Here is a 26,595-nt window from a genome sequence, read left to right as displayed (position 1 = left end):
ACTATTTTAAGCTGTAAAGAATCACTCAGATAATTTTTTAATTCTTTATTTAAATTCAATTTAGTTAACAGATACTGCATTATTAGTTTCGAGGGTAGAATTTAGTGATTCATCAGTTGCATATAACACCCAGTGCTCATTACATCAAGAGTCCTCCTTAATGACCATCACCCAATTACCCCATCCCCTCACCAACCTCCCCTCCAACAACCTTCTGTTTCCTAGAGTTTAGCATCTCTTATGGTTTGCCTCCCTCTCTACTTTCATCTTATTTTATTTTTCATTCCCCTCCTCTATATTCATCTGTTTAGTAATAGATAATTTTTTAAAAAATAAAATGCCAACAGAAAAATGGACAGATGTTCTGAACATATAATTCACAAAGAATGTACACAAATAGCTAATAAACATGAAATATTTTTATGATGTTAATTTTTGTTTTACTACACAAATTTCTATTACTTTGGAATCCCATTTTTTTATCTATCAAACTAGCCCAAAACATGTTTTTAAAGTAATAACACTCAAGATTAACAGAAACAGAAATATCCCTACATTGCCAGTGAAAACTTATATAGGTACAATCTTTCCCAAAGCAACGTTGTGCTATGTAACACAGTGCCTGACACACAGTGAATATTTATCAAATAAATGACTAAAAACATAAAGTATTCATATGCTTTCATATTATTCTAGAGTTCTGAGGTTATATCTGGCATGTCAAGAACTGCTTAATACATCATCTGATATCACGGTAGAAAAGGAGAAACAATTTAAAAGATTTAACAATAGGAATGAATACATAAATTAGGTATGTTAAGGAATTTTTAATGATGTGGGAATTTGGTTGTTATGTGTTAATTTTAAAAAGCAGATTCTAAAACTGGTATAGTACGATTCAAATAATATTTAAAAATTCATAATATATACACAGAAAAAAAGAAACTGGAAATAAATATCTCAAAATGTTAACAATGTTAGAGGAATTCCCAGAAAACAGGACTGATTTTCCCCCTCATATTTGATCTCATTTTTATAGTTCCTGAATTCATGAAATTATAATAAACTATATATAACATGTGGATTATAAGATTTTGGATTCTCTGGGGAGAGAGTCCAAGATGACGGAGGAGCAGGAGATCTTAATTTCGTCTGGTCCCAAGAATTCAGCTAGATAGCTACCAACCATTCTGAACACCTGCAAACTCAACCAGAGATCAAAGAAAAGAATACCTGCAACTCTAAGAATAGAAAAGCGACCACTTTCTGCAAGGTAGGAGGTGTGGAGAAGTGAATCCGAAGGGATGTATGGGAAGATAGATGGTGCGGGGAGGGAGCCTCCATCAGCCAGCTACCGACAAGTGACAAAGCAGCAGAGCACAAAATTGGAACTTTTAGAAGTCTACTCTGGTGAGGGACGTCACTCTGGTGGCTAAGTGGGGGGTGGAACCCTCGCTGGGACAGTGTGGCCTCAGGATCCTTGGCGTCACAGGAAGACCAGGGTTCCTGAGTGCAGCAGAGCTCCCAGGTATCGCAGTGGGGAAGCCAGCTGCAAAGAATGAGCCCAGGAGTGGGTTCTCAACTCGGGGTTGCCATAAACCACGACCCATGGCTCAGTGGGGCCACTGTTCTTTGAGCAAGGGCCCAACAAGCAGGCGATCCCCCTTCCTCCCCCTGCTTCCCCAGGGAGGAGCAGTGTGGGAGCACACCACAGGAATCTGCTGGGTTTGGAGACTCCAAACAGGTCATGTGCCTGAGATAGAAATGCTCAGTCACAGGCTGGGTAAACACGGAGTGAGGCCAGAGACCAGGGAGGGAGACAGGAGTGATTGACCGGTTTTCTCTGAAGACTCACTGAGGAGTAGTAGGGCCCAGAGCCCTCGGCTCCAGGGCCAGAGACTGGGAGGCTGCCATTTTCATTCTCAGCCTCTAAAGCTGCAAGGAAAGCCTTTGGGGAACAAAAGCCACATAGAGCAGTAGAGCAAACCTTAGAGCAATAGAACAAATTGGAGCAGATTACTTAGCCTATCCCCAGGCAAGGGTGGTGTAATTCTGCCTGCGGCAAAGACATTTGAGAATCAATGCAACAGCGCCCCCACCCCCCAATATCAGTAAGAACATCCAGCCAAGACCAAGTTTACCCATCAATGAGAAATGCAAAACTCCAGCACTACAGGAATACAGCACAAAGAACACATGGCTTTTTTCCAGTGGTTCTTTATTTCAACTTTGATTTTTTTTTTTTAATTTTCTTTTTTAAAAAATATTTCTTTCCTTTTTCAATCTTATCAACTCCTTTTTAAAAATCTTTTTTAGTTTTCATTTTTACAGTCACATTCTATCCCTTCATTGTATTTAATCTTATTTTTGTGTGTGTATATATATATATATATATATTTTTTTTTTTTTTGCTTTCTTTAAAATTTTGGGATGCAGTTTCTTCTAACAGACCAAAATATACCCAAAATCAAGTGTATGGCTCTGTTCTATTTTCTGCCTGATCATATTCTTTCTCTTTTTTTTCCTTCTACCTTTTTTTTTTTTTAAAGATTTTATTTATTTATTCGACAGAGATAGAGACAGCCAGTGAGAGAGGGAGCACAAGCAGGGGGAGTGGGAGAGGAAGAAGCAGGCTCATAGCGGAGGAGCCTGATGTGGGGCTCGATCCCATAAAGCCAGGATCACGCCCTGAGCCGAAGGCAGACGCTTAACAGCTGTGCCACCCAGGCACCCCTCCTTCTACCTTTTGTTTTGTTTTGTTTTTTGGGGCTTTTTTTGTTTGTTTTCTTTTGTTAAAGTCTTTTTTAATTTTCATTCTTACAGTTACATTCTAGCCTTTCAATGTACTTTATTTTATTTTTGTATATGTGTTTTTCTTCCCTTACAATTTTGAGATGTAGTTTCCTCTAACAAACTGACCAAAATACACTCAGGAGATAGTGTATTGCTCTGTTCTGTTCACCTGTTTATATCCCTTCCTTTTGTTATTGTTGCAATTGCTGTTTTCTTTCTCTTTCATTTTTTCTTTTAATTTCCATGTTTACAGTTACATTCTATCCTTTCATTGTATATAATTTNCAGTTACATTCTATCCTTTCATTGTATATAATTTTATTTTTGTACACATAAAAGTTTTTCTTTCTTTACAATTTTTGGACCTAGTTTTCTAAAAAAAAAAAAAAAACAGACCAAAATACACAGAGAATCCAGCATATTGCTCTATTCTGCTCATCTGTCTGATTATATTCTCCCTCCCCCCCCACCAGGTTTTGGGTCTTTTCTGATTTGCTTAGTGCTGATTTCTCTGGAGTCTTGTTGCCATTTTAGTATTTTGCTCTCTCGTTCATCTATTCTTCTCTGGAAACAATGACAAGATAGAAAAACTCACCTTAAAAAAGAGAAGAAGAGGCAGTACTGACCTCCAGGGACCTAATCAATATGGACATTAGTAAGATGTCAGAACTAGAGTTCAGAATAACGATTATAAAGATAACAGCTGGGCTTGAAAAAAAGCATAGAAGACACTAGAGAATCCCTTTCTGGAGAAATAAAAGAACTAAAATCTAACCAAGTCGAAATCAAAAAGGCTATTACTGAGATGCAATAAAAAATGGAGGCTCTAACTGCTAGCATAAATGAGGCAGAAGAGAGAATTAGTGTGATATACAAGACCAAATGATGGAGAGTAAAGAAGCTGAGAAAAAGAAAGATAAACAACTACTGGATCACAAGGAGAGAATTCGAGAGATAAGTGATTCCATAAAGCAATATTAGAATAATTGGGATTCCAGAAGAAGAGGAAAGAGACAGGCGGGGACAGAAGGTATAGTGGAGCAAATTAGAGCAGAGAACTTCCCTATTCTGGGGAAGGAAACAGACATCAAAATCCAGGAGGCACAGAGAACCCCCCTCAAAAATCAATAAAAATAGGTCAACACCCTGACATATAATAGTGAAACTTACAAATCTCAGAGACAAAGAGAAAATCCTGAACAAGAGGTCTGTAACCTACAAGGGAAGAAACATTAGATTGGCAGCAGACCTATCCACAGAGACCTGGCAGGCCAAAAAGGACTGACATGATAAATTCAGGGTGCTAAATGAGAAAAATATCCAGCCAAGAATACTTTATCCAGCTAGGAAGTCATTCAAAATAGAAGGAGTGATAAAAAGCTTCCAGGACAAACAGAAACTAAAAGAATTTATGATCATCAAACCAGCCCTATAAGAAATATTGAAAGGGGTCCTCTAAGCAAAGAAAGAGACAAAAGTAACAGACCAGAAAGGAGAAGAGACAATATACAGTAACTGTCACCTTACAGGCAATACAATGGCACTATATTCATATCTTTCCATATTTACCCTGAATGTAAATGGGCTAAATGCCCCAACCAAAACACACAGGGTATCAGACTGGATAAAAAAGCAAGGCCCATCAATATGCTGTCTGCAAGAGACTCATTTTAGACCTGAAGACATCTCCAGATTCAAAGTGAGGGGGTGGAAAACCATTTACCATGCTAATGGACATCAAAAGAAAGCTGGGGTGGCAATGCTTATATCAGACAAATTAGATTTTCAATGAAAGACTGTAATAAGAGATGACAAAGGACACTATATCATAATTAAAGGGTCTATCCAACAAGAGCTAACAATTATAAATATTTATGCCCCTAACATGGGAGCAGCCAATTATATAAGCCAATTAATAACAAAATCAAAGAAACACATGATAATAATACAGTAATAGTAGGGGACTTTAATACCCTCTCACTGCAATGGACAGATCACCTAAGCAGAAGATCAACACGGAAATAAGGGCTTTGAATTACACACTAGACCAGATGGACTTCACAGATATATTTAGAACATTCTATCTCAAAGCAACAGAACACATATTCTTCTCGAGTGCACATGGAACACTGTCCAGAATAGATCACATTCTGGGTCACAAATCAGGTCTCAACTGGTACCAAAAGATTAGGATCATTTCCTGCATATTTTCGGACACAATGCTTTAAAACTTGAACAAAATCACAAGAGGAAGTTGGAAAGAACTCAAATACATGGAGGCTGAAGAGCATCCTACTAAAGAATGAATGAGTCAACCAGGAAATTAAAGACAAATTTAAAAAATTCATGGAAACAAACAAAAATGAAAACACAACTGTTCAAAACCTTTGGGATGCAGCAAAGGCCGTCCTGAGAGGGAAATATATAGCAATACAAGCCTTTCTCAAGAAACAAGGAAGGTTTCAAATACACAACCGAACCCACACCTAAAGGAGCTGGAGAAAGAACAGCAAATAAAGCCTAAACCCAGCAGGAAAAGAGAAATAATAAAGATTAGAGCAGAAATCAATTAAATAGAATCCAAAAGAACAGTAGAACAGATCAATGAACTAGGAGCTGGTTCTCTGAAAGAATTAACAAGACTGATAAACCCCTGGCCTGACCTACCAAAAAGAAAAGAGAAAGGACCAAATAAATAAAAATCATGAATGAAAGAGGAGAGATCACAACCAACACCGAAGAAATACAAACAATTATAAGAACATGTTATGTTCTTATATGCCAATGTATTGTCTTCTTATATGCTAACAAATTAGGCAATCTGGAAGAAATGGAGACATTCCTAGATGTATAAACCACCAAAACTGAACCAGGAAGAAATAGAAAACCTGAACATTGCCATAATTAGCAAGGTAATTGAAACAGTAATCATAAATCTCCCAATAAACAAGAGCCCAGGGCCAGATGGCTTCCCAGGTGAATTCTACCAAACATTTAAAGAAGAATTAATACCTATTCTTCTGAAACTGTTTCAGAAAATAGAAATAGAAGGACAACTTCCAAACTCATTTTATGCAGCCAGCATTACCATGATCCCAAAACCAGACAAAGACCTCACCAAAAAGGAGAATTACAGACTGATATCCCTGATGAACTTGGATGCAAAAATTCTCACCAAGATACTGGCCAACAGGATCTAACAGCACATTAAGAGGATTATTCACCACGACCAAGTGGGATTTATTCCTGGGCTGCAAGGTTGGTTCAACACCCACAAATCAATCAACGATACACTACATAAATAAAAGAAAGGACAAGAACCATATGATCCTCTCAACAGATGCAGAAAAAGCACTTGATGAAGTACAGATCCTTTCCTGATTAAAACTCTTCACAGTGTAGGGATAGATGGTACATACCTCCATATCATAAAAGCTATCTATGAAAAACCCACAGTCTCAATGGGGAAAAACTGAGAGCTTTTCCCCTAAGGTTAGGAACATGGTAAGGATGTCCACTATCATCACTGCTATTCAACAGAGTACAGAAGTCGTCCTAGCCTCAGCAATCAAACAACAAAAAGAAATAAAAGGCATCTGAATTGGCAAAGAAGAAGTCAAACTCTCACTCTTTGCAGATGACATGATACTCTATGTGGACAACCCAAAAGACTCCACCCCAAAATTGCCAGAACTCATACAAGAATGCAGTAAAGTGACAGGATAGAAAATCAATGCACAGAAATCAGCTGCATTTCTATACACCAACGAGACAGAAAAAAGAGAAATTAAGGAGTTGATCCCATTTACAACTGCACCCAAAACCATAAGATAGCTAGGACTAAACCTAACCAAAGAGGCAAAGGATCTGTACTCAGAAACTATAGAATACTCATGAGAGAAACTGAGGGAGACACAAAGAAATGGGAAAATGTTCCATGCTCATGGATTGGAAGAACAAATATTGTTAAAATGTCTATGCCACCTAGAACAATCTACATATTCAATGCAATCCCTATCAAAATACCATCAACTTTTTTCACAGAGCTGGAACAAACAATCTTAAAATTTATATGGAACCAGAAGAAACCCCAAATAGCCAAAGGAATATTGAAAAAGAAAATTAAAGCTAGTGGCATCACAATTCCGGACTGCAAGCTCTATTACAAAGCTGTAAACATCAAGACGGTAGGTATGGTACTGGCACAAAAACAGATACATAGATCAATGGAACAGAATAGAGAACCCAGAAATGGACCCTCAACTCTATGGTCAACTAATCTTCGACAAAGCAGGAAAGAATATCCAATAGAAAAAAGTTTCTTCAACAAATGGTGCTGGGAAAATTGGACACCCACATGCAGAAGAATGAAACTGGACCACTTCCTTACACCATTCACAAAAATAGACTCAAAATGGATGAAAGACCTAAATGTGAGACAGGAATCCATCAAAATCCTTGAGGAGAACAAAGGCAACAACCTCTTTAACCTCGGTTGCAGCAACTTCTTGCTAGACACGTCTCCAAAGGCAAGGGAAACAAAGGCAAAAATGAACTACTGGGACTTCATCAAGATAAGAAAAAAAAGGAAACAGTCAACAAAACCGAAAGACAACGGACAGAAGGGGAGAAGATATTTGCAAATGACATATCAGATAAAGGGCTAGTATCCAAAACCCATAAAGAATTTATCAAACACAACACCCAAAGAACAAATAATCCAATCAAGAAATGGGCAGAAGGCATGAACAGGCATTTCTCCAAAGAAGACATACAAATGGCCAAAAGACACATAAAAAAATGCTTCATATCACTTGGCATCAGGCAAACACAAATCAAAGCCACAATGAGATACCACCTCACACCAGTCAGAATGGCTCAAATTAACAAGTTAGGAAACAATAAATGTTGATGAGGATGTGGAGAAAGGGGAACACTCTTACACTGCTGGTGGGAATTCAAGCTGGTGCAGCCACTCTGAAAAACAGTATGGAGGTTCCTCAAAAAGTTGAAAATAGAGCTACCCCACAAGCCAGCAAATGCACTACTGAGGATTTACCCCAAAGATAGAAATGTAGGAATCCGAAGGGGCACCTGCACCCCAATATTTACAGGAGCAATGTCCACAATAGCCAAACTATGGAAAGAGCCCAGATGTCCACCGACAGATGAATGGATTAAAGACGATGTGGTGTGTGTGTATATATATATATATACACACACACACACATATATATATATGTATGTGTGTGTGTATGTGTGTACACATACACACACACAATGAAATATTAGTCAGCCATCAAAAAAAAATGAAACCTTGCCATTTGCAATGACACGGGTGGAACTAGAGGGCATCATGCTAAGTGAAATAAGTCAATCAGAGAAAGACAATTATATGATCTCACTCATATGTGGAATTTAAGAAACAAGGCAGAGATCATAGGGGAAGAGAGGAAAAAATGAAACAAGATGAAACAAGAGAGGGAGACAAACCATAAGAGACTCTTAATCTTAGGAAACAAACTGAAGGTTGCTGAAGGGGAAGGGCATGGAGGGATGGGGTAACTGGGTTATGGACACTGGGGAGGGTATGTGTTGTAGTGAGCACTGGGTATTATATAAGACTGATGAATCACAGACCTGTACCCCTGAAACAAATAATACATTATACGTTAATTTAAAAAATAAATTATAAATAAATAGAGATTGTAGATTCTTTCATTTTTCCCTCACCATTTTTGCACATTCTAAATGCTATACAATAATTTTTATAACAGAAAAATAATTACAAAAATAATAATGAGCATTTTGGCTGCAAAGACAAAAACGATCATTCTGAGGACACAGACATGGATCTTTCCTGGCACACAGCAGGCACATAATCAGAATGAATGAATGAATGAATGAATGAATGAGTGAATGAGTGAATGAATGAATATACCCATTGCAGAAAAGAGAACCAAAAATTTTGACTGTGGGGTTTACTACCATCATTGTGATAACTATCCTTTTAATGTTTAATATTATAAAACACAAAAAAAATTTTAAATACATTATTGTTTCTATTTCTTAAAGTTTTTAAATAATCTTCAAAATCCAGATTATAAAACCAGTATACTTCTATTAACTCTATGGATGATAAGAGCAAATGGGTGGGTTAGACTTAATAGGATTGAGTTTCCATTTTTTTTTAAACCAAAGTGATTATCAACACAATGAGATTAAAAGGAAATAAATAACTTTCAAGAGGATTCAAGAAAAATGTATATATGAGAAACCCCTATCATTAGACATGGAATTTTATGTTGGGAAACTATTAAAAGTGAGAAACTAGAAAAAGATACTTCAATCTTTTAAAATCTAATATATAGATAGGAAACACAGATATAATATTATAATCAACCATAATACGAGTTAGTGAATTAATGAACCATAAAAATGAGAACAAATACAGGGGGAAAAAATCAACCAGATTTTCCAGAAATTGCTTGGATCTCTTACTACTAAGAAAGGAAACAGAGTAATAGGTAAGACAGGCTCTTGAATCAGAAAGATATGGATTCAAATGCCACCCCTATTTCTTAACAGCTGTGTGCCCCTAAAAACCATGTTAATTATTCTTTTTTTCTTTTTTTTAAGTAGGATCCACACTCAGCATGGAGCCCAACATGGAGCCTAAACTCACAACCCTGAGATCAAGACCTGAGCTGAGCTGAGATCAAGAGTTGTATGCTTAAACTGACTGAGCCACCCAGGCACCCCAATTAATTTTTCTAAGCCTCAGGTTCTTCATATGTAAAACTTGGGATAACAATGGTACCTTGTGTGTACAATTACAGTGATTACATATGAGATTATATAATCTGAGATTATATATGCAAAGCACAAAAAATACCTAGCATGAAATAATCACTGGTTAAGTGTTCATAGCATTTACTACTAACCTAGTGGGTATTAAATCTTAAGGGTTGCAAATCTGACAAACAGTATTATTGAAAGCATAGTACCTATGTCTAGTCTTCAAACTTTTAATTCATCAATACTACACTTAGCAAACCTTTTGTTTGCTAAACATCTTTAGACTCAGAGAATTAGGTCTCCTAATACCACATTAACCAAGTGATCACAGTCCTTCTCATCAGTAACAAGACAAATCAACAGCATGTACCTCCTAAGATGAACTAAAAAAAATGTTACTTTTGTGACGTTCCTGCCAAAAGTTTATAATCTGAATCTAACCACAAGGAACTACTGAACAAAAATAAATTGAGGGATTCTACAAAATAATTGGCCTGAGCTCTTTAAAAAAAAAAGAAAAAAGAAAGTCAATGTCATGAAATACAAAGAAAAAAATGGGAACAATTTCAGATTAAAGGCAATTAAAAGAGGACACTCTAAATGCAAGCACAATCTTGAATTCTCTTTGCATTTCATTTGCATTTCTAGAACATTCCTGAAACACTGGCAAAATGTGAGTAGGTTCTGTATGAGATAGGGGTCAATACTATTACTTCTCATATAAATTCCCAAATAACCCAGCACCGTTTATTATAAAGGCTATGCTTCACTCACTCCTCCTCAGTGTCATCTATGCTATAAATCCAATATCTAGATATGTGTGGGTCTGGTTTGTTTTAACAAGCAAATACAAATGAATTTTCTCAGCCCTACTTGATTACACAAGTGGTGGCATAATGTACACATTTTTTTTTCCTGTATTTTTCTCTTAACATTGTATCTTGATGGAGCCCTTTTCACATCAGTAAACAAAGTGCTTTTTCACCTTTCTTTCCTTTTTTTTTTGTTTTTGTTTTTTGATAGTTCTGTTTTAATTTACTATTGTAGGGAAAGCAAAGCAATAGGACACCTGGTAGCTATATGGAAAAAAATAAAATTGGATCCATTTCTTATATCAGATATTATGATAAATTATCCAAATAGAGTATCTAAATGTAAAAACTGAAGTCATAGAAGTATTAGAAGAATCCTATGCCTGGTAAGAGATTAATACCCAAAATATATAATGAATTAATACAGCTCAACAGCAAAAAAAACAAGCCAATTAAAAAATAAGCAGAGAATCTGAACAGTTGTTTTCCCGAAGAAGACATACAGATGACCAACAGGTACTGAAAATGTGCTCAACATCGCTAATCATCAGGAAAATGCAAATCAAAACCACAATGAGATAACACTTCACAATTGCTGACATGGCTATTATCAAAAAGAAATACCAAGTGCTGACAAGAATGTGGAGAAAAGGAACCTTTGTGCATTGTTGGTGGGAATGTAAACTGGTAGAGCCATTATAGTAAACAGTATGGAGGTTCCTCAAAAAATTAAAAATACGACTACCATATGATCCAGCAATTCCACTTCTGGGTATTTACCCAAAGGAATAAAAACAGTAACCCAAAAAAATATATGCATCCCCAAGTTCACTACAGCATTATTTACAGTTACCAAGACATGGAAAACCTAAGTGTCCATCAATGGATGAATGGATAAAGAAAACGAAGAAAACATGATTCTCTCTCTCTCTCTCTCTCTCTCTCTCTCTCTCTCTCTCACACACACACACACACACACACACACACACACACACACACACAGGAATATTATTCAGCCATAAAAAGAAGGAAACCCTAATATTTTTGACAATAAGGATAGACCTTGAGGACATTGTGCTAAGTGAAATAAATTAGCCGAAGAAAGACAAATACCATATGATTTCACTCACACATGGAATCTTTTCTTAAAAAATTAACTCATAGATAAAAAGAACAAATTGGTGGTTGTCAGAGATGGTGGATGGTGAGTGAGCAAAATGGGTGAAAGTGGTCAAATGGTACCAACTTCCAGTTTAAAATAAATAAGTCATGGGGACATAATGTGCAGCATGGTGACTATAGTTAATAATACTGTGCTGTGTATTTGAAAGTTGCTAAGAGGGTGCCTCGGTGGCTTAGTTGGTTAAGCATCTGCCGTCAGCTGAGGTCATGATCCCAGGATCCTGGGATCGAGTCTCACATCAGGCTCCTCGCTTGGCAGGGAATCTGCTGCTGCTTCTTTGGCCCTTCCCCCCGCCATGCTTGTTCTCTCTCGTGTGCGTGCACACAAAAATAAATAAAATCTTTTTTTAAAAAGTTGGTAAGAGAACTTAAAAGTTCTCATCACAAGAAAAAAAAGTTTCTAATTATGTGCAGTGACAGATGTTAACTAGACTTACTACGGTGGTCATTTCACAATATATACAAATATCAAATCATTATGTTGTAATTAGTTTCATTACTCCTGAAACTAATATAATGTTGTACGTCAATTGTATCTCAATTTAAAAAAAGAAATAGGAAAAGAAGACCAGAGTGAATTTCTTTACAACCAGTGAGTGGGGTAAGACCTGAGTAAAGATGAGTCAAATTCCAGAATTAATAAATGAAAAGATTAATAAATATGATATTTAAAAAAAACTTTGGATGGCAAAAAAATCATAAACATGTTTTTAAATGAAGAGGACAAAGACCAACAACTCAATTTTTAGAAATGGGCAACAGATAAAGAGTTCCTAAAAAGAAATGCAAATGGGAATGAATGGGAGATAGAGGTCTCTGAATTTACTTTATCACATAGTTCTTCCCTTGGAAAAATGTAAGTTATACAAAATTAAGGTAATTAAATCAAGGGGAAAAAGGTAATCTTTAAATACTGAGGAAAAAAAGAAATGAAACAAGTGATTCTCACTATAAATCAAGTTGAAGGCAGAATGACACAAGAAAAAAAGTTACTTTTAATGACTTAAAAACAATATTTTGCCTGTACATTCTAGGTCAAAAGAACTTAGTCAGTAGTAATATTGTTTTTTCAAAATAGTTACAGTTATACTGTAAGTGATGGAAGTAGTAATAAAGTTAATATCATTATGAACCTAGATTTTCAGAATAAGAGAAAAAAGATGCAAATAACAAAAAAGGTAAGAAATAAAATATAACTTTGCAATCTTACATTTGAATTACGAACAACAGTAAGAACTCAGGATCTTTTTCTCATTGAAAAAAAAAAAAAAGACTCACGAGGCGCCTGGGTGCCTGGCTCAGTCAGTTAAGTGACAGACTCAATTTTGGCTCGGGTCATTATCTCAGGGTCCTGAGATCAAGCCCCAAGTCTGGCTCTGCACTCAGTGGAGTGTCCCTCTCCCTCCCCATCTGTCCCTCCCCCTGCTTGTCTGCTCTCTCTCTCTAAAATAAATAAATTTTCCAAAAGAGACTTCCTAACTGTCCACTGGAATGGCCTATAAGCCTATAAATTATTGTAATAACACAATAGCTATATATACCCCTTAGCACTCAGACTGTGATCTCTAAATACCATTTCCCATTAAAAGGAACTGCACAGAGAAATGGCTGACGCCAGGTATAGTGTGTAAAACGTACAAAATAAGCCCAGGTTAACTTATTGTGTCAGAAAGCAAGGAAATTATCAAAGACTACTTGGATCATGTCAAATTACAACAGCCATGTTAAAGGGATTCCCACTAACCTAAAAGAGAGCAATATATATCCTTCAACTTGGTGTCTTCACATTCTTTGGGTAATACCTAGAAGCAGAATTGCTGGATTGTATGGTAATAGTTCTATTTTTAGTTTCCTGAGGAACCTCCATACTGGCTGTACCAATTTACATTCCCACTAACAGTGTATGAGGGTCCCCTTTTCTCCACATTCTCAGCAGCAGGGATGGGGGATATACGCAGGGGAGAGATATACACACCCCTATGTTCACTGCAGCATTATTTACAATAGCCAAGATATGAAAGCAACCTAAGTGTCCATCAATAGATGAATGGATAAAGAAGATGTGATGTGTATATATTTGTGTGTGTATACACACACACACACACACACACACACACACACACAACAGAACATTACTCAGCCATAAAAAAGAATGAAACCATGCCATTTGTGACAACACGGATGGACCTATAGGGTATTACGCTAAGTGAAATTAAGTCAGATGAACAAATCCTGTATAGTCTCACTCTTATATGTGGAATCTAAAAAACGAAACCACCAAGCAGACAAAACAAAACAGAAACTCATAAATACAGAGAACAAATGGGTGGTTACCAGGGTAGAGAGGAATTGGGGATGGGTGAAATAGGTGAAGGGGATAAAGAGGTACAAACTTCCAGTTATAAAATAAGCCATGGGGATGTAACATACAGCACAGGGACTATAGTCAGTAATATTGTAATAACTTTGTATGGTGACAGATGGTGACTAGACATCGTGGAGATCATTTTGTAACATACAAAAATACTGAATCTCTATGATGTACACATAAAACTAACAGGATATGGCATGTCAATTGTACTTCGATAAGATAAGATAAGATAGATAAGATAAAAGGGGACAATTTGCACGAAAAAGAATGGCTGAAATGGAATGAACATATCAAATATATAAAAATTAGGAGATCATCAAATAAACAACCACAACTTATTGATCACCACTAGAAGCTGCTAGGGCATCAACTCATTTCTTTGAAAATTTATAAACTGGGAAAAATCAAGCATTCATCCTGCCAAACTATACTTTAGGGTAACCAAATAGATGACATGGGCAAGTTTTCCTTTATTAAAAAATCATTCCTAGCTAATAAACCAGAAGTGAGGTTTTTTGCGTGTTTTGTTTTGTTTTTTAAAATCACTCTTTTAAATCACCTAATGAAATACTAGATTTAGGCAAGAATCTTCAGGGGTTACAAAATCACTGGGTATAAGGCTAATAGAGAACTTTACAATAAAGGGATCAGACTAATGCCACCTGAACCCACTGATCAATTCTGACATAAAAAGAGGGGCAATTAGTCACTGTGCTAAACTTTCCATTCAAACTTTGTAACTACATAAAAATTGGGATTCTTTAAAACATTTTCTCACTTGGTATTAATTTTTATACAATTAGTACAGAAAGTATAATGGTAAACATTCTTTTATTTTTTATATATTTCTATGTTTAATAAGGAAAATTCACGCATTCATCAAGAATTTTAATTCTATTTCAATACGTAACTGTTTCTCAAAAACAGTTTTAATTGACTTTAATCTCTCAATAATACTTACTGCGAATTCACCTCTTCCACTAACTGGGTAAGCTTTCTCCAGGGATTATACTCAGAATCAATGCTATAAAGCCGCATGTGCAAGGCTAATACATGGAACAGTTGATCTAAATAAATTGAAGAAAAGGTAATTAGAAAGTTCACACAATTCTTCCAGTACAAAATTCAGACAAATTTCTAGCTAATTCATGGGGAAATATTTCCCATCCTCATAATTATAACTCACCAAGGTTAAGTATCAACTACTCCACGCTCTCTTTTAAGGTAAACTCTGAAATATACACCCAAAAAATTTCTACTGGAATCTGGACTATCCTTATGCCCAATATTAATACTGGAATGGCTTGTTTTCCTCATTTCCTGTCACAGACCTACTTTTCCTTGGCTTTATTCATCAGACTTGAAAAATGGTACTTTTCACTCTTGTGGTTGTCCCTAACAAAGATTCACTATTATCAATACCCTAACCTCAGTAATACTGACAATGACATCCACATAAATTGCTGTTAGATGAAATTCTTTATGTAGTATTTTCCCACAAATCCTCTTTAGACTGAATTGTGACTTCATTATCTTTTGATTCAACATGAAGAAAAGAACTGAAATAACAATATTACTTAGCACAGCTATTCCAGCTGTTTTCATTTCTTCTGTCTAAACCCTAACAAATAATCTACAAGTCTTAGCTTTTGACAAAATTCTGCTCATTACATTCGGGGGGAAAAAAGCCTTTTCTTTAAAATTTTAAAATCATTCAAAAGAAAATCCTAAATTTTGCTTTCATATCACATGTCCTTTTTTGGTGGTAAATATGACAAGGAATGAATTAGATTATTCTGCCACAAATACTCAAATACTCAAATACTCAAATTATTCTGCCACAAATACTCAAATACTCAAATACTCAAAAACGTGTGACTCAAAAGTCATTTTTTTAGGGGCGCCTGGGTGGCACAGCGGTTAAGCGTCTGCCTTCAGCGTCTGCCTTCAGCGTGATCCCGGCGTTAAGGGATCGGGCCCCACATCAGGCTCCTCTGCTGTGAGCCTGCTTCTTCCTCTCCCACTCCCCCTGCTTGTGTTCCCCTCTCTCGCTGGCTGTCTCTATCTCTGTCAAATAAATAAATAAAATATTTTAAAAAAAAAAAGTCATTTTTTTAGAAAATCAGGTAATACTTTCTGACATATGACTGAAATTAATTCTTAAAACCAGACAGAAAAAAAAGCCAAATAACGCAAGCACATTGTTGTCACTTATTCTCTAAATTAAAATAATCAAAACAAAACAAGATTTTGTTTCTCTGAGCAACTGACTTGGAAACCATCTATATTTTAGGTTGATTTAAGATCCATCAATATGACTCTTGGGGCAGGGTATAGTAGTAGTAGGGGTAACAGCAGTAGTAGCTGTGGTTTTGGGAGGCTATTGTAAGACATATGAGAGCTGTAAGATGAACGAAGTGAATGTTCACTCTGTGGGGCAGGTAGAGGAAATGGGAGGTGGGCAAGGAAACTGATAGTCTTTTGTACATACCTGTAAATTTCATCCTGATCTCACTATAACAAACAGAAGAATGTAAATACCTTAACCTACTTCACCTCATGTCTATAGGTCAATGTATAGTATAAATCCTCTCTTAAAAAAATTCTTCATCCTATTAATACCACATTAGCTGAGTATTTGTTACATGCCAGGCACTATTTTGAAACCATTTAACATATATTACCTCAATTAGTTTTCACAAATAATTTACTTTGTTATCCCCAGTTTGGAGACCAGTTAAGTCTCTCAAATTTCTAGTTTTTCCAGTTAACTGATTCAACTAATAACACTGACAATAGGGATGTTTTCAGCAGAGAAATAAAATGATGAAAGATATATTGGTCGTTTTATTTCAATTCAATTACACGTAAGAGATACTTTTTTACCAAGTACATAATTTATAATAAAAGTCACTAAAACCTGGGGCGCCTGGGTGGCACAGCGGTTAAGCATCTGCCTTCGGCTCAGGGCGTGATCCCGGCGTTATGGGATCGAGCCCCACATCAGGCTCCTCCGCTATGAGCCTGCTTCTTCCTCTCCCACTCCCCATGCTTGTGTTCCCTCTCTCGCTGGCTGTCTCTATCTCTGTCGAATAAATAAATAAAATCTTAAAAAAAAAAAAAAGGCACTAAAAACTAAAAGTGTTAAAAAAAAAAAAAACACAAATCCTAAATTCCTCTAGCAGGAAAATATTAACTCAAATTGCAAGGTGGGGAGTTTTACGGGTTTTTTTGTATAGGTGTTAACTGAATCAAAGCTGTTTTTAACTACATCGGAAACTAAGTATGAACTATATGCTGGCTAATTGAATTTAAATTAAAAAAAAATTCTTAAAGCTGTTTTTATATTTCAAGATGAAAGTAAATTATCAGAAAGTTTATCTGATTTAATCAAAAGCACAGGAGTTGCAATTTCACTAACTTGTTTTGCATTGAAACCCATGGTGGCATAGAAATAATGCTGCATTCCATCTATTTTCCTAACCTCTACCATAATTAAAGAAATACAAAGGTTGAAGGAAACTTTTTAAATCTCTTCTATTCCCTCATTTCTGCAGATGAGGAAATAGGCCCAGAGAAAGGAAGAACCTTGCCAGATCATCCTAGTACCTATGGAAAAGTTAAGAATAGAATTCAAGATTTGCTACTTCCTTGTTATTTTTACCACTCTCGTTCTCCCTAGGGTTTTTATTATTAAAAGAGAAATGCAAAATTCCTTTTCTAACTCAAACATACCCCTTTCCATTCCTATGAAAAACTGATATTGTAACCCTGAGGCATCTTCTAAAGCTATTAATATAATACAAGAGTCTTTGGTATTGACTTTAGAGCTGAGGACTATCTAATGAGGTACATCTATCTACCTTTGAAAAACAAGGCTAGAAACTGCAAATAACTTCATTAGGAAACAAAGAATTGGCCAAATAACAATTAACACCTTTCACTATTCATTGTGCTTTTCAAAATTTAGTCTGAGGGCTATCAATAATTAACTCTCATTTAGCAGCAAAAAGATCTCTTACACTAAAAAAGATATTGACAGTAGTAGATGCAGGATAAGGAGAACCTATGATCATAATCAAAAAGTTAAAAATTGAAACTAATGGGAAAACATTTTTAAGTTTTATTTATTTAAGTAATCTCTAAATCCCATATGGGGCTCGAACTCATGACCCCAAGATCAAGAATTGCATGCTCTTCCGACTGAGCCAGCCAGGCACCCCAATGGGAAAACATTTAAAATACCAACCGTTTTGTAGGATATTTTAAAAGTTGGAAAATAATTATATCAAGAAATCATATTATCAAAATCTTGAATAACAACAGCAAAAAGAATAGGTAACTTCTTTTCTGGAACAACATGTTTTACAGTTCTAAAGTTAGACCCACATTTATAAAAGCATTTTGGAAATGAGAAACACCATTAAATTTATTTAGAGGTGTGCAATGATTTCAACATATGTATAGGAGGCACCACCCTCTAGTAGGAGCCAGGAAGTCCTAGATTTGAATCCAAGTACTGTACTGATCATGTGTCCTTGGACAAAAGACCTTAGTTTTATTATCTATAAATGGGAATAATACCACCTTTCTGGCCTGTTATATAGCAATAATAGTTCTAGTAATTGCATATATGTATAATGTGTAGATAGGTGTGCCTACATACATGTATATATACACATGGTTTGCAAGAATAAATTCCAAATAATAAATTTAATATTTATAACCTTGAGATATTACAATTAAAATTAGAAATTATAGCATTATAAACATCAGGTCTCCACATAAAACTACCACTTCACAAAAAATATTAATATATATTTTTTAAGTCTCTTCTCTCTCTTCCCCTGAACTTTTGGTACTACTCATTCCTGGTTCTCCCCCAGTTCCTTCTCAGTTACTTTTATGCGTCTTCTTCCTCTGTTAAATCCTAAAAGGTAGCATTCTCCATAAGAAAAGAAAAAGGAACCCTTCTTAGTTCTCCTTCCCTCCCATTCTGCACACACTACTTCATCAAATTCAGCTTCCATGTCTACTCATAAGTTTACAATTCACAAATTTTTCTAGCTCTTCAATGTTCAACAGGCACCACAAAATCAATATATCCAAAAATAACCTGATTATACAGCCAGTGTTATCTGGGCTGCAATGTTCAGTTTCTCTTATAATCCCCATTGGGGGAATGACATCACTGCCCCTGCAAACACCAAAACCAAAGCCAAAACAAACAAACAAAAACACTTGCGGACTCAAATCACACATCCTTGCCCTCCATAGCCAACTGATTACCAACCCTACTGGTTCTACCTCCTATGATCCATCCTCTTCTGCTTCACTCCACCGCTACATCATTTCTCAACTGGATTACTCAACAGAGTGCTCATTCAGCTTCATGCCTTTTGTTTCACTCTCCCGATCCCTGTAAACAATAAGTCTTTCATATTATCTCATAACTGGTTGGTGAACCACTGAAGGAATAGGTTTTGAAAGCCCTTCATGAGATAACCCCTATCTTTATTCCTTAACCTCCTTTCTTCCCTTTCCAAGTATTCCCCAGTGTGTCATGTTGTCTCACTCTGTCTCTGCAAGCTGTTCTCTCAGCCTAGAATAGCACATTCTTGTTCTCCAGGCAAGCTTGTTTCATCATTCAAGAGCTAGTTCAAGTGCTCCTCTGTAAAGTTTTCTCTAATACCATAACTGAGACAGATGTAATCATCCCTTGCTTTATACATTCTCTATACCTTGAGTTAACTCTATTTTACCACTCCTCTATAGTCCAGTAATGATTTTCATATGTTTTTCTCTCCTATTAATGGTAGGAGCTCCCTGAAGAAGACAATTGTGTCCCTTCCTCTTTGTACTTCATAGGCTAGCACAGTACTTGGCAAATAGTAGGATTTTGTTTAAGTATGCTGAATATTGCACGAGTAAATCAATAGTCCTATGATAAAAATCATACAATATAAGCATAAAATTCATGAAGGATTTATACTCTTCCTTTTTTGTCATAATGACACCCTGGCTCAGTAACCAAGAAGTAGGCCAATTAATCAGCCCTAATTTTATTATCCCAAAGAGACTGACCTCTCAACTCTAACTACTAGAGCAGTGCTTGACCTACTTGCTCTCACCATCTTCTGCCCCATGCTGGTTGCTCTGACAAATCAACTGGGACAAAGAATTCTATTTTCTGCAATACCAAATCAAATTCTTCATAACTGTGACAAGTCCAAAGTATTATAATGTGCTTAATCATAAGACAGACATGTCCTAACTAAAATAGAAACACCACTGAAAGACTGGTTTGTCCTTAAAACAAAACAAAACAAACAAAAAACCCTATGACTTAATTATAAGAACTCATAGCTGGAACAAAAAGATAAGCTTTAACTATCCCTTTTATCTTTATCAATATTAAAATAGTAATCTAAAATTGGTAGATTATTTCTTAGTAGAACTCATGTCATTAAGACAGAAATATATGTTAAAGAATTGCCCTAAAAACTTTTATAAATCCGTTCCATGTTAAATTATAACACTGTTAAAATTTACCTATAGTAAACTTAACTGGGTCTGCATTTCAGATCATTCAAGATTTTAATCCTATCAGTGCAGTTATTACTGATTAAATAATTGTCAATGAAAAACATCTCAATTAGCCAAATGACTCTCTGAACTACCATGGGGGGAAAAAAACCCTCAATTTCTCCGTAACTGAGCAATCAAAGTAAGGAAATGGTTCTGACCAATTCATCCAAGGTGAATATAAAGAGAGGTGGATATACTCCTCTCACAACTAAGTCAGCTAACCCTGGTTCCTCTACTCCTGAGAAGTTAGCTGTAGAAAGATGGGAGAGGGTTCCTCAAATGAAGTCTGGGAACAACTCTAAGAAGGGAAGATCTGCAGCTCTGGTTCCCACGAAACAGGAGGTTCATGCCATGGGGTGACAGGAGCTGACTCATCTTGCCCCATCCCACTCCTCACCACTCCATGGAAGGTAGGGCAGGGAATAAAGTGTCAGTCACAGTAGGACTTTTGAAGGGTTAAGAAAAAATTTAATAATAATAATATATAAAAAATACTTTAAGTTTCATACATAAACTATATGTTAGTATATGTGTATATATATACTTTCAGTTTTATCTATTACTTTTTGATCTTTAAGTTAACCATGATAGATATGTTAGATAGTCAGCACATCCACAATCATCCCCATTTTCACAATAAGGTAAAAAAATTAGGTGACTTTCCTAAAGTCCAAAAGATAACAAACGTGACTAGAATCCAGATCTTCTAACTCTAACTCAGTGCTCCTTCCAGCATTGTATCCTATGTTGCTTCTAGTCAATAAAGGCACAGACAAGTTTGGGGATAAATTAGCAGAGCTTTGCTTACTTAGGAGAGGTTTTATTCCCCCATGTGCGTATGGGAAAATGTGAGAGGAAAAAGCTATCTTCCTGCTTTCTATGCTGCGTTCCTCTCCTGCCTCCTGGAGTTCCTGTGTCTCCATTCCCAGGCACACTGTACCATCATTCTCTGGTCACCTCAAGTATCATAGCATTAGTATTAATTTTATGGAACTGTTTTCCTTCTACTTTTAAGGTTTAAATGACTGGCAGCCTCCTGCTTCACGTTTACAACATTGTTTGGAACAATATGGGGAGAGGCACAAATCTAATTCCACACATAGGTAGTCATAGGAAAGGTAAAGAAATATTGGTTCTTAGAAATACCAATTTCCTCCTTATCAAAAAGGACACGCTCCATGAATTCTGGTCTAATTTGAGCACCTCATTTAAAACTGAGGGGCAGGAGTTCTAATCATACTGCAGAAGAAAGGAGCTGCCCTGCCCTAAGCCTAGCAAGATCTGAGGGCCCCTACACTCCCTACACCCTGATAGTGGAAATTATTATTGGTGGTACCTAGTTCCTGGAATACACAAATCGTAAATTCAGGAAGGCTTGACTACCTGGCCACAAAGCATAGAACCTTCAGAAGACTTTAAAAAATAAAGCCACTCCTTTTAGTTCAAATTATCAAGCCACACTCTTATCCCTCTAACCCAGGCCTCCCCAAATTAACAATGTATTTTGTTCCCAACAGATACACAGTATCAATCTTTGGTAATAAATCCCATTCTGACCACCTCATCTCATCTCTGAAAAGGTCAATAGAACATCTGTTAAGCCCTTAAAAAAAAAAAAAAAAAAAAGCTGAGCTAAAAATGAACTTTTTATCTTGCTTTTGGTCTCCTTACCCACACATATCCATGCCCGAATTTGAAAAAGGTAGTGCTGAAGTAGCAGAAACAGCAACGTCAAGATTTATAATGTATGAAGACTTAACATACATTTTAAAATTGAGTTCTTATAACAATCTTCTGGTTGGGTACAACGAGAGAGAGAATCCATGAAGTAAAATAGGTTGCTCCCAAATCATCTGCCTATTCATAAAGAATATAATCAGGAGGCAATTTCCACTTTTTTCATATTAATTTATGCGTTTTGACTGTTATGATTTGGTGGCCAAATTTTCCTCTTGTTATGGGGTAACAAAAAGAATAGAACAAAAGTTGTGATTCAACCTATTTGTAGAATTCATAATTTCTTAAATCTAAGAATAGACCCTAATAAGCTATAGATACCAGAATTTTACCACTATTAAATTACAAGGTGGGACTACTTAGGAGGAATTTTGTGATCTTAATCAACAATATCTTAATGCAGTCTTACAGTATGATGAAATTAACATTAAATAATTCTTCTAACTCTAAATTCAACAAAAATTCATTCTTCAAGCAATTAAAATTATTTTAAGTTGCCTGTACACATCAAGCTGGATTGTTTTCTATGAATAACAAAACACATGCATCATTCTTGATGAGATCATAAATTGTATCAAAATTAAGTCAGAGCCCCCCAATGAAAATGTCAAAGCAAAGGTCTGCCATAACCTCTCCTGACTGAAGTTTAATTTTTAATTTCTCTATAAAATCATGAAATTCATTTGTGAGGTGAACTGTGGCTTCTTAAACTATAGTAATATGCAGAAAGCCTCAGACCCAAAGAAAGATGTTGTTGGTGGATCTTGGGTGATGGAAAGATGTTGTTTACCTAAAGATAGATATTTTTTTAAAACTATCCCCAATATTAATAATTTATCAAATGACACCTCTTCCTTCCACTCCTACCCTAGCCACTGGTTTCAACAATATCTACTTGAGAAACTGTTGTGCTATTAACTTCACTGGAATCTATGGAGCTCCATAACTACTTTTCAATTACTTGAACGAAGAAATTAACTAATTTTAATAAAACATTGTTCTTAATAAAAAGTCATGCCTTCAATTTTTGCATCCGCTTCGTCCTACATCTATTGCTAACAAAATTGGTGGTATTCATCAATGCATATATCAATTTGCAACAAAAATCCTAAATTCACTTATCTTTTATAGTCTTGTTCAAATGCCACGTCCACCAAAAGTGTCACTGATTTTACCAGCTAAATATGATCTCAAACAAGGGGGAACCAGCCAGCAAACTGGTGAAAAAGAAAAGAAAACTCAACTGGTATCCAAGGAAGAAGGAATCAGGACTTGAGAAAATATCTGAAGGAGTGGCCCAAAACAAAAATAGGAATCTCAGTGAAAGGTTAACGAAAGAAAATAGATAAAATAACGGGAGTGTTATTAGCAAGCAGAGCCTGGAAAAATCCCAAGGCAACAGTACACAGTAAAATGTCTTTGACTAAGCCCATGTGGTAAAAGTTCTTAAAAGTTCTGTATCCTTTGGGACACTTGTGAGCAAGGGTATGTCTTACATAACTGAATTTAGAGTCAGAATAGCTGGGTTCAAGTGCAAGCTCTGATATTTTCCAGCTGTATGACTTGGCAAGGCAATCACTCTGAATTTCAGTTTCTTTTCTATGAAAAAGTGATAACACCTATTTCACATGGTCATTCTAAAGACTAAATAATTTATGTGAAATTATTTCACAAACTTTAAAACTACAAATGTTAGGTATTATTAAAATACCACAGTATGCTGCTTTGTTAATTAATTTTGCTCATTTTTTACTTCGGAAAATTTCCCACACACATATTTAAGAATGAACTTTTATTATGATTGGGTGCTGGTCATTTTACCTCAAGACTTAAAAATTTTAATATGTAAGTGCTGAATGGCACTGTTCCACTACAATTTTATATTATTTCTCAGTATAAATTTGGCCAGTAATATTTTTCTGCTTTCTTTGTTATAGAAAAAGCAATCTTCTCCTGCTCTCAACTCTGTGTGTGTGTGTGTGTGTGTGTGTGTGTGTCCCCGTCCATAATTATCTATTAGGCATTATTCAAGCCGCTCCAGACAAAACTTATTAAATCTTTTCTTGACTAATCTTCAATTTTATCAAGAAGTTGTAATGGAACATTGTTTTAAAGTGTAAGTTCCATATCATTTAATTAATGGAACGTTTTCTTACTCTTTCCCAAAAAATATTATGAAAAAAAAAGACTTTAAAAATGAGATATTTAAAAGGTAACAAAGAGCAATAAATAGAAATGGGAAAATACTGACTTATGAAGAGTCTCTAGAGAAAAGAGAGAATTTTTAATAATACCATTAAAGTTCTACTGGAAGATGAAAAAAATGAAAAAAACGAAATATTTCATCTAAGATCCTAAGACACACCATCAATTTAAGCTCTGGTGTTCAGTAAACCAGGTTTGAGGGGCGCCTGGGTGGCACAGTCGTTAAACGTCTGCCTTTGGCTCAAGGCGTGATCCCAGCGTTCTGGGATCAAGCCCCACATCAGGCTCCTCTGCTAAGAGCCTGCTTCTCCCACTCCCCCTGCTTGTGTTCCCTCTCTCGCTGGCTGTCTCTATCTCTGTCGAATAAATAAATAAAATCTTTTAATAAATAAATAAATAAATCAGGTTTGAGTTAGGCTTGTGTAAATAACAAATACATTAAATTTATACACTTGCAAAACAGTGGGATTTTATACAACATAAAATATATTCTACATTAGGATAAGAAATGTGTAAGTAATTAAACAATAATAAATCATATGGAAACTAAAAATAAAAACCATCATGTTGTACAACCTATATATATACAACTGTATACAATCTAATTTGTCAATCATACTTCAATAAAGTTTGAGGCGGGAAGGACTAACATAAATCATAAGAAAAAAGAAAACCGAAAATAGTATTAAATTTAGATTTAGGATGATCTTCAGGACCTTTTCTATACTGGCACATTATGCTTGCTTATTCAAGAAAGGGGAAATAAAAAGAAATGAAAGTGGAAGTAACTATCAATTTAATAATTAAAATTAAGGAATGATAATTGAAGTGGTTGCTGCTAGAATTTTATACTACTATTTTTAAGATTCTGAATAAATTTGTTATTTACAAATCTCGGATATATTTAAGTACCTGAGAGAAAAAAAAAAATGAAGTAGAGCTTTTGAACAAGACTGAAATTCCTTTACTAAATACTTTCTAATATAACAGTTTCTGGAATATTATTAGCCAATGCCAAACAACAACTAAGAATAAATTAATAAGAAAAAGTAATTAAAATAAGTGAACTTACAGTTTGCTAATTCAAACAGTCTAGAAGCTAAAACTCCTATGTATCAACAACTTCTCCTTTAAAACATAATACTAAATCACCAGGGGCGCCTGGGTGGCACAGCGGTTAAGCGTCTGCCTTCGGCTCAGGGCGTGATCCCGGCGTTATGGGATTGAAGGACCTTTTCTATACTGGCACATTATGCTTGCTTATTCAAGAAAGGGGAAATAAAAAGAAATGAAAGTGGAAGTAACTATCAATTTAATAATTAAAATTAAGGAATGATAATTGAAGTGGTTGCTGCTAGAATTTTATACTACTACTAAATCACCAGGCATAAGTAGAGTTTAAGTATATACAAAAGTCAGTAAATACCATATATTCAGTAAAAACAATTTCCAAAACCTTACATTTCTAGGAATCAAGTGATAACCCAAAATATCAAAATCTAATACAACTAGTAAGAATTTTAAAGGTAACTCAGTTGAAATTTCACATAAGTTTGTATCTTTATATTAAAAATTTCAAGAGAGGCATCTGGGTGGCTTAGTCGGTTAAGCATCCAACTCCTGGTCCCAGTTCATGCCTCTATCTCATGGTTATGAGTTCAAGCCCCATGTTGGGCTTCATGCTGGGCATGGAGCCTACTTAAACATTAATTAATTAATTAATTAAAATTAAATAAATATTTCAAGATGTTTTTGATCAGTTCTTTCCTTTGAAATCATCCCCAAATCACATATATATCTTTTCACAATAATACACATGTATTTTTGAGGCACCTGGGTGGCTCAGTCGGTTAAGTGTCTGCGTTTGGCTCAGGTCATGACCCCAGGGTGCTGGGATAGAGCCCCGCATCAAGCTCCTTGCTCAGCAGGGAGCCTGCTTCTCCCTCTCCCTCACTCGTGCTCTATCTCTGTCTCTCTCTCTCAAATAAATAAATAAATAAATAAAATCTTTTTTAAAAATACACATATATTTTTGAAAAACCTATGTGTTGATAATTTTTAATAACTACTAATATTTTTAGTATTTAAGAAAATATATTCATTTTTCAA

General features: G+C 35.5%; 1 protein-coding gene across 6 annotated transcripts in view; it reads right to left on the bottom strand.

The window, feature by feature from the left end:
• The window catches only part of UBR3 (ubiquitin protein ligase E3 component n-recognin 3), a 238,463-nt gene that overhangs the window by 50,404 nt on the left and 161,464 nt on the right, over positions 1-26,595 (bottom strand). For all 6 annotated transcript variants that reach the window (XM_034654712.1, XM_034654714.1, XM_034654715.1 and 3 more), the window contains one exon: positions 14,918-15,023. In XM_034654712.1, the coding sequence (XP_034510603.1) occupies positions 14,918-15,023 (106 nt within the window). The remainder of the gene's footprint in view (positions 1-14,917; positions 15,024-26,595) is intronic.

The sequence above is a fragment of the Ailuropoda melanoleuca genome, chromosome 2 (genome assembly GCF_002007445.2).
Source record: "Ailuropoda melanoleuca isolate Jingjing chromosome 2, ASM200744v2, whole genome shotgun sequence".
NCBI lineage: Eukaryota > Metazoa > Chordata > Mammalia > Carnivora > Ursidae > Ailuropoda > Ailuropoda melanoleuca.
This window is presented reverse-complemented; position numbering and strand designations above follow the sequence as displayed.